Genomic DNA, 20,796 nt, shown 5'->3' with positions numbered 1-20,796 from the left:
GTCACGTCCGTGGATCCTGGCGTACTTGAAATCTTCTCATTATTAAAATCTTCAAGTTCAAGTTGACTATTATTAAACATATTTCTAGTAGCTTTTTTAATGCGTAATATTTATCTTCATGGATTTTTAACCATTTATGAGATTTTTAATGATGTATAATTTCATAAAATATCAACTTACGAAAACCAGAAAATACCCAGCTTACGACATATTCAAAAAGAATTTCATTAACACATTATTCCTGAAACATCTTTCCCTCCCTATGACGAGTTAAACAAGCAGGCTATTGTTCTGGGTAAGCCTTAATCTATACAACAAGCAGTGTTTAATGCGTCGTAACACTATCCCCGTGACGCAGTATACCAAGACGCTTGCATACTTGAGCGCGGGGGAACGCTTCAAGGTCCGAGAGTGTGGACACAAATTGGTCAGTGTTTTCCGAGAGTTGGGATACTGGTCTTCCCTCAGGTTTTCTATATCCTTCTACTAGTACAAAGAAGGTGAAAATGGCGTCAAAATTCCACCGAGACTTGACTAGAACTATATAGCTTTTTGGCCCTATTTGAGGTGAATACTACATCAACGATACGAATCTAGGTGCATCTGGAGTCTAATCTCTTACCAAAACAAATCAAAGAAAAGGTTTAGATGTTAGAATTCCCTAAACTCAATCCTCTTACGGAATACGAAATCACATCAAGTTACGTACAATAGAAGCACAGTTAAACATCGATGCCATATTGACAGACATGCTTGTGTGTGTCTGTGAGCTATACCCTATCGTATTATTATTATGAGAAAATAATGAACGTAGGATGTTCTCTGAGGATTCGACTTTATGCTGGGTGGGATAGAACGTTTCCAAGGAGAAGAAGAAGTAGCGTTTGTCGTGTTGGCGATAGTCCAGTAGGGAGAGGCGGGGGGGGAGGAGTCTGTTTAGGTAGTGGTGTTTGTGGTGGTGAAACTGAGCTGTGGCGGGAGTGACAACTTGATGATGGAGTCGTCTTTCGCTTTTACTTGATTGTGTGCGCTCTCTCTCTCTCTCTCTCTCTCTCTCTCTCTCTCTCTCTCTCTCTCATCCACTTTCTGTTTGTATGTCTGTCCTTACCTAACGTCAACCTAACCTAACGTACCCTGATCTGACCTAACCTGACCCAGCCTACCCCTAGTTCCTCCAGGTAGCGATAGGGACCTCAAATATTAAGTTCTCTCTGATAAGGACATTATCTAAGACGACCTCGTTGTGTGCGTCAGAGGCTAAGAAGAACACTCGAACTCTCTACCCCTGTATGTCAAGAGCTCTACCCCTGTATGTCAAGAGCTCTACCCCTGTATGTCAAGAGCTCTACCCCTGTATGTCAAGAGCTCTACCCCTGTATGTCAAGAGCTATACCAAGATCCCAAGTTATCAAGGAACACTTAAACCTGACCTACATAACAAAAATTTTTAAATAAGTTTTTTCTTTGTCAGTATTAAACCCATCGGACAAGTTTCATCATAATCAGTAAACTCATATTTTGTTTACGCACACACACACACACACACACACACACACACACACACACACTAAATAACATTGAAACATTAGCTACAGAAAAAATCACCTATAAATTACTGGATCTCTATCACACACTGAACATTAAACAGAGAGAGACAGAAATAACCCCTGGGGCACCCTGTCCACCTGTCCTGAGAACAACAGAACCTCAACGGACACCGACCTGTATTAAAGGACAAGGATCAAGAACCTACAAGAACTAGACACTAACGGAGGACATTCATTCAAAGCGAAGACAAAAAACACTGCAAGAGAACTTACCTGTCAAGTAGAGGAATATGTCGAAGGCCATCCGACACACCCTCGTGGAGAAACACCTCATGACGCTGTTCTGCTCCTGCCGGACCCCTCTGAAACCAACTAAGGTCCTTGCCCCCAGGAGAAACTCTGTTGAATCCTCGCCTGCCGTGGCTCCTGTTGTTCAGTTCTTCCTGGGGGTATTGACGAGCTCTGATACACGAGATCTTTTTCTTCTTCCTCTTCAGTGACCGAGTTTTATCTAGTAGTCGCCTTCGTCTTGTTCCTCGTCTCAGAAATCAGATGTTCCTCCGACTAAAAGATCAAGTGAAGGTTCCCACTATAAATTTTCCTCCTTATACCATAGTTTCTATCCACCTTGGCATTATCTCTCAGAAATTACCTTCTTGACTATACTTAACTTTATACAACTCTTTTTTTTTTTACTTTCTTGGGTATTTTCTTTGACAATTCATAGGAACTTTCTCTGTTATATGTCCAATCAAGAGAACTCACTAATTCACCAGGCTATTTCCACTCAGACTCTGGTACTTCACACGACGGACAACAAGAGTTATCCCAACACTCACGCCCAATACTCTGATGACGCTGTTGATCCACCGATGAAATTATCTTAATATTTCCATCTGTTGTGTTTACTCAAGATCACTTCCCTGGACACAGACCTTCACAGAAATCTCCGACAGGCTGATAGCGTTTTTCACAGCAGCGTCCAGGGTAAACGGCATTCACAGCGGCCCTAAACAGCGACCACCACAGCGCCAAGAAGATAGCTCGGCTCTTCACTGTTTAGCTTTCAACACCCTGGTAGTCCTCACAGTGTTTACGTCGGCCTGGGCCAGAGTCCACATACGTTCTGTGAATGGGAAAAAAGAAAATCTATTACACCCTTACTATAGTGGCTGCAGTACGTCACGTCACTTCCTCATCCTGTCCGGTTTGTTGACATATACGCTTAATTGTACTCATAGTTTTTCGTTCGCTGTGGCTTTGTTTTTATCTTTCTTTGTTAGGTGTTATCGTAGGTGTACTGTATTTATTATTGTTTTATGTTTTTGTTGGTATTTTTGTTATGGGTACCAATTTACTACGATGACTTAACCGCTAGAGTAAAATACCTAACCCTTTGAGTACGATGACAGCCCCTTGAATATGACGAACTAGATTTTGAAGTTTATTTTAAATCAAAACTTTTATGGTACTTTAAATTCGAAATTATTACGGATTAGCTGATAATATTTGAAAAGTATTAAATTCAAAACCAATTTAAGTACCATTTCATTAAGGTACTGTACTCTATAATATTTCTAAACGTGAATTTATAATAATGGTCCTTCGTATAGTTCTAGGTCACAATGTTACAGGTACCACACCGGATGTTGGTTCCACACACACGACCACCGCGCTGAGTCAATACGTTATGACCTCATCAGTGAATAACTTAGTGAGTCACTGAGTTAGTCAGTTGGTGGAATCAGTATAAACACATCTGCGAAACAACAGTCAAGTTTATTTATTGAAGGATAAGTTACTCAGCAAAGTCAATAACACCAAACACGTAAAGTCTCAGTAAAGTCAGTCAAGATATTTAAGTAAAATCGAAGTAAAGTCGAGAAATCAGTGAAGAGAATTTGTGAATAAAATTATAAAGTTAAGTAAGTGAAGATCCTCGGTATAAAGTACAGTACGGTATACAGGGTAAGCGGATATATGTACAGTATATACAGGTTGAGTAAGAGCAGTCTGTGTAGGGGGCTTACAGGGACAGGAAGTAGTATATGACTGGTTTGAGTACCGGTAATAATAATAATAATAATAATAATAATAATAATAATAATAATAATAAATAACGTCTACATGCACACATAAACCAGTTCATCTCAAAACACCAAAAAACGAAAAACAGAAACACAAAACCATTTCAAAACTGTATCACAAAAAACACGTAATAAAGATACTGTGTTGCCTCGCGTGTATCAGTCAACCAAGGCCTCAACACCAAACTCCAGAGGCCCTCAATGTAAATACTCCCTCCTTGTGTCACGCCTGGCCCTTGAACTCGATAGGCTCTTGGGTGAGATGGATGGATGGATGATAGTCAAATGGATCCTGGAATCTATTAAGGTTCATTATACTAATTCAAGGTTTAGATTTTTACAGGTTTAGTGTTATCATCATCATCATCATTATTATTATTATTATTCGAAACAACAGGGTATGAGTGAGGGTGTCTTGTCGGCTCACACATACTCTGACGGCCAATGAGCTTGCTGTTGTGGTGATGATAAACATAATGTAGTGTCTTATACTGCATATTATTACTATATAAAAGTCAACACACATACACGCAATGTGAGTGAGGTGAAGTTTGGTTGTTGGCGTGTGGTGGTGGTGGTGTGTGGTGGTGCATGGCGTTTGATGGTGGTGGTAGTTACGCAGTCTGACACGAGAGGTCACTGCGCTCGTTAACGTCAGTAGTTATAGCAAGAGCGAATCATTTGGTTCCTGACCATAAGACCTCGCTAGCTATAGGGTGTGGTAGTTGCGTTGGGAGGCACAGGTCCACACATACACACACACATTGAACCTTACAATGTGTTCTGAAGTGAATTATGAGGAGAACCCTTTCTGAATAACCTCTACACACACACACACACACACACACACAGTATACATATAGCGTCATTTTTTATTCATGACTGTATGTGTAGTTGTTAGCAGACATAAGTATTTACATATTCATGGTCGGTTAAGTGGACGAGTCGGTGGTAAAGACTGGCTGAGTTGTCCCCCTTCAGTGTTGGATGTGAGGTTAGAGAGGGGTCATCATCCCCCCCCCCCAGCTTATTTCATCTGAAGATTCACCCCAGCTTATTTTACTTGAAGATTCACCCCCAGCTTATTTCACCTGAAGATTCACCCCCAGCTTATTTTACGTGAAGATTCACCCCCAGCTTATTTCACCTGAAGATTCACCCCCAGCTTATTTTACCTGAAAATTAACTACCCAAAAGCTACCTGGTTTTGGGTGGGATATGGTAGGTTAAGTTTGGTTAAGTAGTTAATCATCAGGTGAAATAAGCTGGGGGCGAATCATCAGGTAAAATAAACTCGAATCATCAGGTGAACCCATTGATGTGATCTACGTACGGAATCTATTGCTTTAATGATCTTGCTAAGTAATTAATTAAGCACTAAGGGTGTGTGATCTGTATTCCTAACCTTGCACAGTATTAACATGGAAATCCCACAGTAGGAAAATGAGCACGGAAAAAATTGGAGTTCTTTATAACCCAATCATAACACCGGGAACTCTTAAGCAATCAAAATATATAGAGTGATCTCGTATTGCTTCACTGTTTATCTTATCTTTTCGAATAGACGGAATTTGTGGTATTATGTAATTTCTTAAGTAAAAAAAAAGGGGGGGGGAATTGTTTGTCTATGTTTTGTGTTGATAACTCCTGAGGTTGAAGGTTATCTTAAAATATTATATCATAACTATTGTGGAGTATCAGAGGTCGTTTTACCTTCTGGGGTCATGTCAGGTCAATTTCCCTCATAATGTCACCATCCCTCTCCACACACACACACACACACACACCTCTCTAATTCTACTCGTAGTTTAGAAAGCCAGAGTAGCGAGACGGAAAAGCACAATCAGGGAATAATGTCACCACTTACCCGTGATAACATAACCACTTAAGTTCACACCCTCAAGTGTTCCTCAAGACACACGCACACAAATGTTGGTTCTGCTTTCTGTCTTCATTTGATACACCATTTTAGAACATTTTACCGAGATCCATGACGTGGGATTTTTTTTATCTAATGGAGGTGAATGACACTTGGATAATGCTGTATAATGATGTATAATATTGTATACTTCCTATTCATCATCTCTGTGTTGACATAAGCTTACGAGGTATGTGGGTTAGTGTGGTCAGTATAATAATGGGTTGATTCTCACGCTATGATAGAACATAACTTCTCGTGTTATTTTTCAGAGTTTCTAAAGCACCATCTTGTAGGGTCAGGTTAGAAGTAAAATTCCCTTTACAGTCTAACTTGTTGACACTTGAGGTGAAAGCAAGGCAACTAATAATACCAGGTGGGGGAGGGGGGGGGCAGTAGATGGGGGACCTATAACTACCCCCCTTCTTAAGCTCTTCCCCTCCCCTCTTTCCGCCCTATTATAGTCGTCAGGGACCACAAACGCACCCTCCTGTACCTTAGGGTGGGCAGCTCAAGACAGGCCGACCCCTTCCTTCTGACCCTCTTGTTACCCGTGGGAAAGACCTATGGGGGTGAGGGGTGAGGGTAAGAGTTTAAGGTGACGGGGGGTAGAGTTCACCTCCTCCCACCTGTCAAGCTATTCCTCGAGGTGGATGGATAACCTGATGATTAAGCACCCCATCTAATTTCACCTGTTAAAGACCCCACTGCTACATGAGGGACTAGATCAGGTGAGTGTATAGGTGAAATAAGTTGGGGGGGGGGGGGTAATCCTCACGTGATCCAGCATAAGTGGTCATTATATTCTGACTGATCCAGGTGTGATGAGTGAGGAAACTATCAAGATGGGTAGGTGAGGGATGGGGAACATCTTCTACCTTTCCATCTACCTAGGTTGGGGTAGACCTATGGAGGGGGGGTGTTCGGGGGGGTGGTCAGACAAACACCGGACGAGGGCCTGTGGACTTCCTCGGTCAGCGTGGAGGGTGAGTGGCAGCTACCGGGCCCACACCCTCAAGGTCACCTTTATGAATGACTCTCGGCCCTGCCTGCGGTCACCCGGGGCATGGCAACACTGCGTCAACTCCGCCACGCCGCCGTAGTTGGTAACACTTCCGGGGTGAGACGTGACAGCTTGTTATTGTCACGGCGTAGTTGGTTATGCTTCCGTTTTCTTTTACTCACGGCGTAGATGGTGACTTTTCCTACTTCCGACTTACGATAATTATCAACAAGTCATCGGTTATTGCAACATGTATTGGGTATAAGTGTTCGGTCATTACTCCACGTTATGGGATATTCCCTGGTAGTAATAAGTTGTTACTATTCAACATCAAGAAATATGTCAAAAAAGTTTTATGTAGAGTTAACCGCAAGTTCCTGTGACTAATAATAAGGTTTACCTGGAGATTAACCACCCTAACGTTACCTTGGGGGGCTAGGTTAGTCTTCAGGTGAAATAGGCTGGTGGGACTATTCTTCAAGTACCGGGTGAAGGGTCTTCAGCATAAGACGACTCCAGGCAGGAACAAAGATGTCGGTCGCTTCCTTCACTGAACTTCAGTATGCAGACGACCTCACACTCGTCGCTCACACTGACCTACAGGAGATCCTGAGCACCCGCGCAGATGCGTATGCACACTTCGGCCTTGAGGTAAATACACGTAAGACTCAGATTCTCTTTCAGTCTGCCCCTGGTTCAGCCACACCTCCACCACCCATATAAGCTTAACGGTACTACCCTTTCTAATGTTACCCACTTTCGGTATCTCGGCTCCCACCTGTCCACCACTGCGGACGTCGATGAAGAGATTCAACATCGGATCAGATGTGCATCTCAGCCTTTGGCAGACTCCATACTCGTGTCTTCAGCTGTAGGGAGCTGAAATTATACAAAGTTGCACGTATATCGAACAGTGGTCCTCCCCACCCTGCTATAAGGCAGCGAGACATGGGTCACATACAGGAGGCACCTCAAGGCACTTGAAAACTTTCACCAACGTAGTCTACGTTCCATCCTCCGAGTTCGCTGAGAAGACAAGAGAACAACTGCCAGTATTCTTGCTGACGCCAACTGTAGGAGCATCGAGGCTACCATTATCCAGGAACAACTACGTTGGACTGGCCGTGTTACCCGCATGGACGACAATAGATTGCCAAAGCAGCTATTTTACAGTCACCCAACAAATGGTAAACGTAACGCTGGCGGACAACGAAAAAGTTATAAGGATAGTTGTAAGGCAAACCTGAAAAAGTGCCAAATCGACCCCCTCACCTGAGAGACGATCACCCCACACCGTAACGCTTGGAGGAGCACCACACGAGAAGGTGTCATTACTTTCGAGTTAGTCCGACTGCAAACCGAGGCAGACAAGCGCCAACGCCGGAAAGTCGCTGTCGCCGCCCCTCCCGCACTAGATATAGCCCTCCACAAGTGCAACATCGGCCTCTCGAGTCACCTCAGAGCTCACCAACGAAGGAAATATCCTTAATAACTCGTCATACTAGATTCCGAGTGACAGCAAAGTAGTATAAGTTGTGTGTGCGTGTGTGTGTGTAACAACTTAATATATAAAGAGTTCATCAAGTCATCTTTTACACGAAGAATATTTTGATGTAAAACTTTTTCCACCAATTTTTTAAAGCGAACGAAAACTGTGTTCCTCAAGGACTTGTGTCAGGCTCAATAGTTTTTATTATTAACACTTACACACCCTACATCACACACACACACACACACACACACACACACACACACACACACACACACACACACACACACACACACACATACCATAATATCCTCATGTATTAAAAATCCCTGAATAAAAACAAAAACAAATGACAATCACAAGAAAGAAGAAGAAGAAAAACAAGAATTATTTTTACATTATGACCGACATCTTAGACTACCGCAGTGATATCAAATGTACACATGAAAATTTTTTGCCTCTGAAGAGTTAAAGGTTTAATCTTATAAATATAGACAACGTTTATATTACAAGTGGAGGTGGCGACAGGTGGAACAGGTATAAAATAATTTACTGTGTATGTCAGGTGATAAATATTTACAACAACACAAACATTAAATTAAAAATAAAGTAAATGATCTAAAAAAAATTGCATAGCCATTTTTCGCTAGTTGGTATTGTCGTGTGGAATCCTCCCGAGCGGCTCTGATTCTATAGTTCCGAGTGGTGTAAACAGGAAGTTGCCGCATCACAAAACACCAACAACAACTATTTGGTATAATGATTTACCTATAACTCCTATTATCTGCAGACGCCATCTATAATGTGTGTGGAACCAATAAAGTTATTATCTACGTTATTATTAATACTGATTATTATTATTATTATCATTATTATTATTTACTGTCTCTCTTAAAACAGGGTTGAATAAAAAGTCTCTTTCTGGAGGTATTATGTATATATAAATCCTTAACCTCCAGCACCCACAAATCCCGCTTTACTATAGCTTTCATTCATGTGTGTGTCTGTGTGTGTGTGGGGGGTGTGTGTGTGTGTGTGTGTGTCTGTGTGTGTGTGTGGGTGTGTCTGTGTGTGTGTGTGTGTGTCATGGCGGTATGGCCCGTGTTATAAGCGTTACACGATAGCAATAGATGTTACAAAATTATTACTTAACGCACGCACACGCACACACACGCACACACTTCAACCTCTGAAATTTCACTTTGATTTCGTCCACTAGATAAGAGGGCGATCAACCACACACGTGAACTATGAACTACCACCACGCTGACCACCATCGTGTGACCGCTGCCTCGCCTCCAGGTACTGTACAGGTAATTTTTTGGGGAAGGGGGGGGGGGTTGGGGGTGGAGAAGGTAAGGAGATACAGAGTTGGGGAGGAAAAAACTGGGGAGAATAGGGGAGAGACTAGAAGGGAAGAAGGTATGAGACAGGTGGTTGTGAGGAACAAAGAAACTTACTTACTTCCTTCCTTCCTTCTTTCCTTCATTCATTCATTCCTTCCTTCCTTCCTTCCTTCCTTCCTTCCTTCCTTCTGTCTTCTCCGTCTCTCATTTCTTTTCCTTCTCTCCCTCTCTTTCTACTACTTCTCCTTCTCTCTCTCTCTTCCTCTTCCCTCTATTCCTTTTCTTCTACACCTTATTCTTCCTCTCTTTTTTTCTTCTCCTCTCATCTCTTCTTCTCTTCATTTCTTGACCCTCCTCTTCTTTCTGATTCTCTTCTTCCTGCTTCTCCTCTTCTTGAACGTCCTCCTCCTCTTCTTCTTTCTGATCCTCCTTCTTGCCTTCCTCCTCCTCCTCTCTGGGTGGACACTTCCTGAGTAGGTGGTCACGTTACAGGACATCTGTCTCCGCCTCACGTTACCTCCCCATCCTCTTCCACCTCCTCTTCCACCTCCTACTGTTACTACTACAACTACTCCTCTTACCACCACCACTACTACTACTACTACTACCACCACTACTACTACTACTACTACCACCACTACTACTGCTGCTACCACTACTACCCATCTCTTCCCTTTCGCGTGTAGGTAACGATAAGACGACAGTGATCTAACAAGTGCCCAGTGAGTGCCACCATGACCCAAGAGGCGCCTTAACCACGTTGTTTGTGTATCGATACTACCACCCCTACTTCACCTGGTCATAGGGGCGTATATCCTTATAGAACACTAGGGAGGTTACCCACGTGTGCCATCCCCCACCTCGCGCGAGAGTAGCGGCTGTACTGTTGGTAAATGCTGGAAATTGTCGACTGACTGACTGACTGAGTGAGTGTAAGTAAGGAGGGGAGAGAGTGGGGAGGAGGGAGGGAGAGGGAGGGTGGGGGAGGAGAGGGATTTTGTTTGACTGTGTACTTTATTGTTGTTTGAAAATGGTAAGAGAGAGAGAGAGAGAGAGAGAGAGAGAGAGAGAGAGAGAGACCTCGTGTTCGTGGTGCTCTTAACTAAACATAAACCAACAGTGTGGAGTTGAGGAGTGTGTGTGTGTGTGTATCAGTGAAGAGGCCTGGGTGACCACAGTAGTCAGGTTGGTGGATCAGGTTTAGGACACAAACACACCCCTGATACAAGTAGCCAGAAGGAGCATTATCCTCTGTGACTCGGGGCCTCAAGACTTGCTACGAGACTAGTATGGATTAATTTCGGTTTTCTAGTGGTGATTTTTCTTCAGTTACATCATAAGTAGTGTAAACTGTGCCATATTGTGTACTACCTTTTATAACGAGGCAATTATCAGAGGTAAAAAAGGTACTAACACGGGAAACTATCGGGATTAACTTCTTTTGAGTAAGAGTTGTGAAGTTTTGGAATTAGACTAACGGTGAAGGTTGTGATAGTAAAGAAGAATTAACTCTAAAGTCCTGGTTTAAAGTACGCTAAAGGCCTGAGCACCTCCAGTACCTGCCGACTGTAACAACACGAGGAGTGAGTGACCCTCTGAACAAGTGACCAACAAGACATAACAACACTAATTACCGAAAAATGTGAAGGAAGAGCATCATACACAGACAGACAGACACAGACAGACAGACACAGACAGACAGACAAGACAGACATTACGTGTGAAAGACTCTGAAGGAAGAGGACTTAACTGTTCTTACTACCGTGACTGGCTGGGAATCAAGTCAACTCCCAGGTGACTCATCTCATACGTGGGAGAAAGAATTAGTCTGCGTTTAAGTGTCAGTCTGCCCCCCCCCCTACACACACACACACACACACACACACACGGGTATTTCACTTAACCTTAAACTCACAATATAAACACCAACACCACCAATTCAAGAGCTAGTGGTATTCTTCAGTAACTCTCTAGGACAATCTTGTGGTATAGTAGGTAAGTGAAGGTATGTCTGTCTTTCTTTGCTGTGGCCTGGGTGTGAGTCTACCATGACGCTTCGAGACACTACACAAACATTATGACTGAGGTGACTAAATTATCTGACATTTTAAAGTGTGTGTGATGGTGTGGTGTTGTGTGTGTGTGTGTGTGTGTATGTTGTGTGTGTATGTATGTTGTGTGTGTGTGTGTGTGTGTGTGTGTGTGTGTTGTGAGTTTTACACTGGTATCAGCTGTTAGGTGAGTCGGGGTGACAGGGAGGACACACACACACACGAGAAATTCGCATTATTACTCTGGTATTAAAGGTGTCATCACTACCTATGTTGTTGATTTGTTACGTGAGATCCGCTGATGATAGGAGGAGGAGGAGGGTGGTGGTCGAGGAGGAGGAGGAGGGTGGTGGTCGAGGAGGAGGAGGAGGGTGGTGGTCGAGGAGGAGGAGGAGGGTGGTGGTCGAAGAGAGAAGAGGAGGGGGGTTGAGAATGAAGGGGAGGGTGATGGAGGAAGAAATTGGTGGAAGTAGATCGACTTTGATGTAGCAGGAACTCTCTACAGGAGGAGGAGGAGGAACCCCCACTAAACCTCTCTACAGGGAGGAGAGTTTGTCATACACCCGCCAGAGGTCGCACCAAACACGGGTCACGTCGTCTATACTTTCCTCAACACCAAACACTTAAGTAACCCCTATGACGAGCCGCCATCTTGGTGTATAAATTCTTGGACTATTTATAAAGTCGGAAAAAATATACAGTATAACTAAGGTGACGATGTTAAATGTCTTACTTGTGACAGTGGCGAACGTTGGTGCTATTGTGTGTGAAAAGACATAAAACGATTCCATGAAATATGACACGGGGATAATATCACTCAGTTAAGTTAATAGAGTAATAGGGTATTTTGTAGAGCCACCGTGACAAGGAGTAGGGTAAAAGAGATCCAAGTAGAGCCCTGAGATAATCTGGGAAAATCCACACGTGTATGTAGTCATGATTTGTGGTGATTGATTCTTGTTCATGGCGTGACGTGGGGTAGTTGTCGGCGCCTCACACCAGCAGATCGAAATACCTTATAAATAAGATAATACCCAACACCCTATATTATATACTACCAAACATAAAAGAATGGAAGAGAGAAAATAACAAAGCCTACAGCATCCTTATATCGAAAACCCACAGACAGACGGGGAAACACAATTACCCCCCTCATCCCAACATCACGGCGGGGAATATTAAAACCTACGGTCCTCTGAGAATCCTGATCTTAACAGCCTACTGTACTTTCCTTCTTAACTCACTCCCAAATATAAACAATTAACCTGGGGGACAGTTAACCCACCTGGTGTAGCGGGGTCGTTAGTGAAGGTATTTTAGCAGTCCTGAAAGAGAGAAATAACAAGGAAATATTCTTAGTTACACTGTACTCTCACCCCCACAACACTCTCAACTCACCAACACACACACACACTCAACTCACTCAAATACAACACACTCAACTCATCAAACACAACACACTCAACTCATCAAACACAACACACTCAACTCATCAAACACAACACACTCAACTCATCAAACACAACACACTCAACTCATCAAACACAACACACTCAACTCATCAAACACAACACACTCAACTCATCAAACACAACACACTCAACTCATCAAACACAACACACTCAACTCATCAAACACAACACACTCAACTCATCAAACACAACACACTCAACTCATTAAATACAACACACTTTTCCACACACTCACTAACAATTCATTCTCCTTTAACTCACTACAACAAACCATCTACCTACCTACCTACCACAGCACCTACCCATGCAGCTCACTGTAGTCTTCGTTGTAGCGGTTCCTGTGATATGCAAATGCCCCTAATTTGCATAACTTAAGCCGTACCTAAAGCGTGTCTGCCAGTAACCATCACCATTTTTATTCCAAGGCGTTATTGTGATACATGGTACAGCAGTTTGACTATGCTTCAGTCCATTTATCTTCTTTATTCATCTATGTATCATTTTTATCCATCTATGTTTCTTCTTTAACCATCTATGTATAATTTTTATCCATCCATGTATCATTTTTATCCATCTATGTTTCTTCTTATTTCATCCATGTATCATTTTTATCCATCTATGTATCTTCTTTATCCATCTACGTATCAATTTCATTCATCTATGCATCTTTTATGAGTGAAGCTAAATGTATTGGTGAACTAGCAAACAATAGCTAGTGTAATTAAAGGTTATAGTAGTTAATAATACTACTTTCCTTTATATAATTACATCGGAGAATACAAACAACAACTCGTTAATACAAAGACAAAAAAAATCTGAGAAAATACGTAAGAATCCCCCCCTCAACCTCAGAACCATACGTGTCCAGGTAATTTCGTCCACAACTGTACATGGTCAGGTAGTGGGGTAGTAATTATAATGACTTTGATATCTACCTACTGCAATGTCTGAATCACTAGCAGGGGGGTGGTTAGTGTGGTAGTAGAGACAAAGGACGTATAGTTAGATTATTGTATTCCCCACCACAGCCAATGAACGTCCAGATACCTATTGTACTCCCCACCACAGCCAATGAACGCCCATATTTCTGTTGTACTCTCCACCACAGCCAATGAACGTCCAGATACCTATTGTACTCTCCACCACAACCAATGAACGTCCAGATACCTATTGTACTCTCCACCACAGCCAATGAACGCCCATATTCCTGTTGTACTCTACACCACAGCCAATGAACGCCCATATTCCTGTTGTACTCTCCACCACAGCCAATGAACGTCCAGATACCTATTGTACTCCCCACCACAGCCAATGAACGTCCAGATACCTATTGTACTCCCCACCACAGCCAATGAACGCCCACACACATCGCCGTCACTATTAACTATAGGGATGTGTGAATCACTAGTCACTGCAGGTAGTTAATTATCAATTTGTTACCTGTATTATTACCAACCTGTCGACCACCAACCCACGGCCCCGAGGCTGTCTGGAGGAGAGGGGTAGGAGGAGGGTGAGGAGAGGGGTTAGGAGGAGGGTTAGGAGGAGGGTGAGGAGGAGGGTGAGGAGAGGGGGGAGTGAGAGAGGTGAGGAGGAGGGTGAGGAGAGGGGTAGGAGGAGGGTGAGGAAGAGGGGTGGGAGGGAGGGGTGAGGGAAGAGAGGGGTGGGAGGGAGGGGTGAGGAGATAGGAGGAGGGTGAGGAGGAGGTGAGGAGAGAGGTGAGGAGGGAGGTGAGGAGGTGGGAGGAGGAGAGTGAGGGAAGAGGTAGGAGGAGGTCAGGAGGAGGTGAGGGAGGGAGTGGTAGGAGGAGGGTGAGGAGGAGGGTGAGGGAGGAGGGTGAGGAGGAGGGTCAGGAGGGGGGAGGGTGAGGGAGGGAAGGGGTAGTGTGGCAAGAGAGGTGGAGGGGAAGGGATGGAGACAGGGGTGGAGACAGGTGGTGGAGACAGGGTGGAATGGGGGGGGGTGGATACAGGGGTGGATGCAGGGGGGTGAAGGAGGATGGAGGGGAAGGAAATACCTGGAGGTCATCTGGGCCAGTCGTTAAGGGGAGTGCGGGGGGGGGGGGGTATGGCCAGGTACTGTCCTCTCTCTCTCTCTCTCTCTCTCTCTCTCTCTCTCTCTCTCTCTCTCTCTCAGCAAGAATGACAGAGTAAATACACTTGGAATGAATTCACGAGGCATGACGAGTGTATATTAAGCTAACACCACGAAGGAGAGTGAAAGTTTCGAGTCCCTGTCTGCTGAGGAGAGGAGCAGGAGCAGGAGGAGGGAAGAGAAGCCGTAGCAGGTGGAGAGAACAAAAGCAGGAGCAGAAGGAGGGAAGAGAAGCAGTAGCAGGTGGAGAGAACAAAAGCAGGAGCAGAAGGAGGGAAGAGAAGCAGTAGCAGGTGGAGAGAACAAAAGCAGGAACAGGAGGAGGTAACAAAAGCAGGAGCAGGGAAGAGAAGAGGTGGTGGAGAGGAAACAAAAGTAGGAGGAGGGAACAAAATAAAAAAAATGGGGGAATAACAGAAGCGCAAAAGAACAGAAGCAACAGTAGCGAAACAACAGAAGTAACAGATTGGGACATCAGCAATAGGAACGAACAACAGGAAACAACAGTAGCAGCAGGAGGGAAACACAGTAACAGGAGGGAAACACAGCAACAGTAGAGGAACACAGCAACAGGAGGGGAACACAGGAACAGGAGAGGAACACAGCAACAGGAGAGGAACACAGCAACAGAAGGACACAACAGCAGAGGAACACAGCAACAGAAGAGGAACACAGCAACAGACAACAGGAAGGAGCAACAACAGGAACATTAAGATTACTCTCACTCAATTGTTATTCTCCCTAAGTCACTTCTCTCTCTCTCTCTCTCTCTCTCTCTCTCTCTCTCTCTCTCTCTCTCTCTCTCTCTCTCTTCATCTTAATTTAAACTCCCGTATTACTGCCCATGAAAACAAATTCTCAACCCCACCTACTAATTTACTCCCCCTTCTCACCCCCCCCTCCTCTTCTCCCCCTTCCTCTCCCCTCCCCACACAAATCCTCACCCTACCCGCCCAACCAACCAAACAAGGCTCAGCGTCCATCACTTACACGCCAAACCCACGCCAGCGAACACACCTCCCAGCGAATCAAAACATACAAGGTCTTATTTGTATCGTTAACCTAATTGCATTTCGACCTTAGTTAAGTTTATTGAATCTTATGGTTGGTTTGGCACTTTCTTGAGGTGTGGGTGTGTGTGTGTGTGTGTGTGTGTGTGTGTGTGTGTGTGTGTGTGTGCGTGTGTGTTTGTTTGTTTTCCATTTGGCCTATGACGTCACAGATCTATTGTTACTCCGAGTTTCGACCAATAGCAAAGTGTCAAAGGTCCCGAACATGAAATCCGGGTAATTAAAGGTGAGAACTGAGAACATTGTGGCTGATTAAAGTTGATGTTTGGGCATTTTGACCTTGAGAGTCGAATAGTTATGGATTAATAGCGTTAAGACACACACAGCTTCTGGAGGGGTGAATAGTGTCTCTTGGTGTTTATGAAGACGTGTAGCCAGATACCGCAAACCAAACCAAACCATCAAACCTAACCTAACCAAACCACACCTAACCAAACCTAACCAAACCAAACCTAACCAAACCAAACCTAACCAAACCACACCTAACCAAACCAAACCTAACCAAACCAAACCTAACCAAACCAAACCAAACCAAACCAAACCTAAACTAATTTCCACGTGTGAAACTATCTCCATCAATCACTGTAAGGAAACGCCCTGAACATGCGCGCAGTTGCCCCTAAAATGTGTGCTTCGTGTACGCTACAACGCCTTACACGTGTACGCATTAATATTCCACACACGCACGTTATGACATTTACAAAGATATGTGCGTATTAATATTCAACAGAGAGAGAGAGAGAGAGAGAGAGGAAAATTCAACGTGGGATCCTTTGAGAATCCTTGGAGTCCTGTTGTTTTGTCGTGACCGGAGGATTTAGGGGACCAGACTTCCTCCTCCTGTGTTTAGTAAAGCGTCACGATCCTTGTACTCTGTGGAAGGAGGGAAGGAGGGAGGAAAGGAAGGAAGGGAGGGAGGGAGGAGGAGGGAGGAGGGAGGGAGGGAGGGAGGGAGGAGGGAGGGAGGGGAGGGAGGGAGGGGTATAGAGTGGGTAAGGGAAAAGGGAAGGAGTAGAATGGGAAAAGAAGATGGGGAAGAAAGTGGAGAAATAAGAAGGAAGAGGAAGAAGAGGAAGGAGGTAAAAGAGTGGGATGGGAGGAGGTAAAGAACGAGGAGGAGGGGTAGGAGAGATAAGAGATCCTCCTCCCCTTCCACTCAACGTTTTCTATAGTACAGGTATCATCTTTCATGGGCGTTGGCAGGGGCGTGAGGCGTGGGGGGAGGGAGGGGGAGAGAGGGAGAGGGAGAGGTGCTACAGGAAATACTTGTGTGGGGGCAGGAATCGTTTGTCGATGAGGAAAGGAGGGTGGTGTGTGGTTGAGAGGTGGTCGTTGGGGGTGGTGGAGGGTGGTGGTTGACATGGTGAGGGGGAAGAAAGTGGTATACTGAGTGTGGTTAATGAGAGAGGGGTTAATGATGGTATAGTAGGAAGGGGGGGAGGGTGGTATGGCGTTGGATTGACAGGGTGTGGAGGTGTTGGTGTGGCCATTCTCAAGCTATAACAGTACTGTCAGATGGAGGTATAATCCTGTCTTGAGTCTGACAGTAACAACATCCTGTGGTCTATTGATCTTGTTATCACGGTGGGCAACAGATATCATTCAACACCTTCACTACTGGATGCCACGTTTAATATCTCATTTGACTTAACACCACACGGCTTTAATCACCCTACAAAGACTCCTCGTATAGTTACATTCATCAACTTTGCTTCACATTCATCAGTCAGTTCTTCCTTAATTCACGTGTTTTACAGTTCCGCATCACAACACTGAATAACCACACAAGGTCAGGTAAGTGTTTGAGTGTCCAGCTATGAAGGAAATCCACAGCTAGTTATGGAGGTTGTTATCAGTAACCCATCCAGGTCTCGAATCTAGAGTCAGTGATAAGGTTGTGAAGCTCAGAGGACACAAGATGACAGTGATGATGATGATGATGATGATGATGATGATGATGATGATGATGATGATGATGATGATGACTGTCTGTGGTAATGATTGTAAATAAAGGCATGATGGCAGTGTGTGTGTGTGTGTGTGTGGTAAACAATTTAGTTGGTAAAGTAGTTGCTCAGCTGTTTACTGTCTTCCTTCTCTTAACACTACCATTAAGCACAGTCACAACAACAACAACATCAATAACAACAACAACAACAACATCAACAACAACAACAACAACAACATCAATAACATCAATAACAACAATAACATCAACAACAACACTTCCAGGCCTCCGTCAGTGTGAATATTACAAACAGAATACAGCCAAGAAACACACACACTATAGGTATGACCAATAACTCCTCCACCATACACCTGTACACTAACACACCTGTACACTAACACACCTGTACACTAACACACCTGTACACTAACACACCTGTACACTAACACACCTGTACACTAACACACCTGTACACTAACACACCTGTACACTAACACACGTAGCACACCTGTATGCTGCCTTAGCACTCCTGTACACTAACACACATAGCATCCTGTACACAAACACACATGCTTACACCTGTACACTAACACACATGTACACTCCTGCCACACACACCTGTACACTAACACACCTGTACACTAACACACATGTACACCTGTACACTAACACACCTGTAGCACATAACCCACACTAACACACATGCTTTTACCTGTACACTAACACACCTGTACACTAACACACCTGTACACACACACACCCACACATTCAGTTAGTCAGTATCAAGATGATTTAGCACATCATTTGATTGCTCTCTCTCTCTCTCTCTCTCTCTCGTAACTACAACCATCTCACAACTACAACCATCACAATTACAACTATTTCTGAACTACAACCAAAAATAAAAACCACCATTTATATATGATACATCAATCCATTACTTCATCTATATATTTATTATCTTATTCAAGTATCTATCTATTTATCAGTCTATCTTGGTATTCTTATCTATTTATCTCTATTATGTCTAACTTTTACTCGTTTATTTATCTCCTTTCATATAATTCTATGTGTCTTTTATTCGTTCTTATTTACTCTATTTATCTTTTTTTTTTGCTTTTGTTTACATTGTGTGTCATCACTCTTGCTATACGTCACTACCCACCAATCACCGTTCACTGCAAGGTCTGAGTATAACTGGCCTCGACCAATCAGATCATCCCCCTCAACCCTCCACCCTCTGTACCATCCCCGTTAAGGAAATCCGTCCGTCCGTCCACCTGGCGTTACACCCAACATCTACCCTACACTACACCAACTACACCTTTGACATGCACCCTAGCCACCCGATACACGAGGGAACGCAATCTCTCTCTCTCTCTCTCTCTCTCTCTCTCTCTCTCTCTCTCTCTCCACCTCTAACACATCCACCTACTGATTCCATACATACACATTATTCCACACACTTAAATCCTGATAACCACACCTTAGCTTACACATCCCTCCCTCTACCTACACATCCCTCTACCCACACATCCCTCCTTCTACCCACACACTCCCTATAGCCTCATAACTAATCCACCTAACACAACATCTCAACCTAGTCCACACCCCCCCCCCTAACATCCTCACCTCACTCCACCCACACCTTCCTCCACCACCATCTCCTCTACCCTAATGCTAACCTAACCTAACCTAACCAAATTAATCATTAGGAAAGTTTAACCAGCGGGTGAAATAAACTGAGAAGTGTTCCTAATCGTAAAATGCATGACTTGTATTGGACATAACGACCTGAATTGGACAAAACTGGACATAATGAGAGACGTTGGACAAAATTGCGTCTCACCTCCATAGTCTGCCCCACATCCTGAGGGAGACGTGCTTGTGTTAGAGCAGATTTCCTTCCCCCTTCCCCCTCCCCCCACCCATTCCACCAGGCACAGTCTTATCTTTCCATTTTGCTATGGGGAGAAGAGGCGTTTTTTTCTTTGTATTTTTTTTTTTTTTTTTTGGTGGGCAGGAGGGCAGAGGTGAGATGGGTGTGTGGAGTGGAAAGGAAGGAGGCGAGGAGGGTGAATGAAGAGGAAGGCAGGAAGGAGATAGAGGGGGGGAAAGGAGGGGGACAAGAGAGGAGGAGAAGATAAATGAGAGAACTGAGTAGGTAGGGAAGGAGAGAGGAGGAGAGAACTGAGAAGATAGGGAAGGGAGGAAAAGGGGGGGGGGTAAAAAGAACGAAACAAAAGAGTAAAAACAAAGAGAAAGGGATAATGAAAGAAAGAGGGAGAAAGTGATTTATTTACTGAACTTTACTCACAAGACTGGAGAAATATTTTTATCTATTCTGTGGTGTTTACTGAGGATCTTGTACAGAGGATATCGACACAGTTCACTGGGACGTAAGGCGCAAGATCGTAGGTCACTCGAGGTGTTTGTGTGTGTATGTCTGTGTACGTGTGTGTGTGTAAGTAATAATAAATCTTAACTCCAGTGGTGAAATTAATCCAACTGAGTCTTGAACACACCTCCTCAAACACCGTGAGTCAACCCCCTTCAGGTACCCCGCCTTGCCTCCGTCAGCAGTCACCAACTTCTGCGACTCACCGCCACCATGACTCACCAGTGAACACCCGCCTCTACCTTGTCACAGCTGTCATTTCCCTCCAGATCCTTGACTCAAGAGGCTGGTGGTGAGTCAAGAGGCTGGTGGTGAGTCAAGAGGCTGGTGGTGAGTCAAGAGGCTGGTGGTGACTCAAGCCCGCCCTAGTTAC

General features: G+C 44.1%; 1 protein-coding gene across 2 annotated transcripts in view; it reads right to left on the bottom strand.

Annotated features, from left to right (window-relative positions):
* LOC121860053 (phospholipid phosphatase 2-like) overlaps nucleotides 1-20,796 on the bottom strand; it is a 63,756-nt gene that overhangs the window by 19,979 nt on the left and 22,981 nt on the right. The window contains exons 2-3 of one of the 2 annotated variants that reach the window (XM_042357063.1): nucleotides 12,727-12,766; nucleotides 1,821-2,673 (exon numbers count right to left, since the gene is read on the bottom strand). In XM_042357063.1, the coding sequence (XP_042212997.1) occupies nucleotides 1,821-1,881 (61 nt within the window). In that variant the 5' untranslated portion in view covers nucleotides 1,882-2,673; nucleotides 12,727-12,766. The remainder of the gene's footprint in view (nucleotides 1-1,820; nucleotides 2,674-12,726; nucleotides 12,767-20,796) is intronic. The other variant, XM_042357064.1, reaches the window with a different exon arrangement.

Source organism: Homarus americanus, unplaced genomic scaffold (genome assembly GCF_018991925.1).
Source record: "Homarus americanus isolate GMGI-L3 unplaced genomic scaffold, GMGI_Hamer_2.0 scaffold41643, whole genome shotgun sequence".
NCBI lineage: Eukaryota > Metazoa > Arthropoda > Malacostraca > Decapoda > Nephropidae > Homarus > Homarus americanus.
The sequence above is the reverse complement of the archived record's forward strand: the minus strand, read 5'-3'. Positions and strand labels throughout refer to the sequence as shown.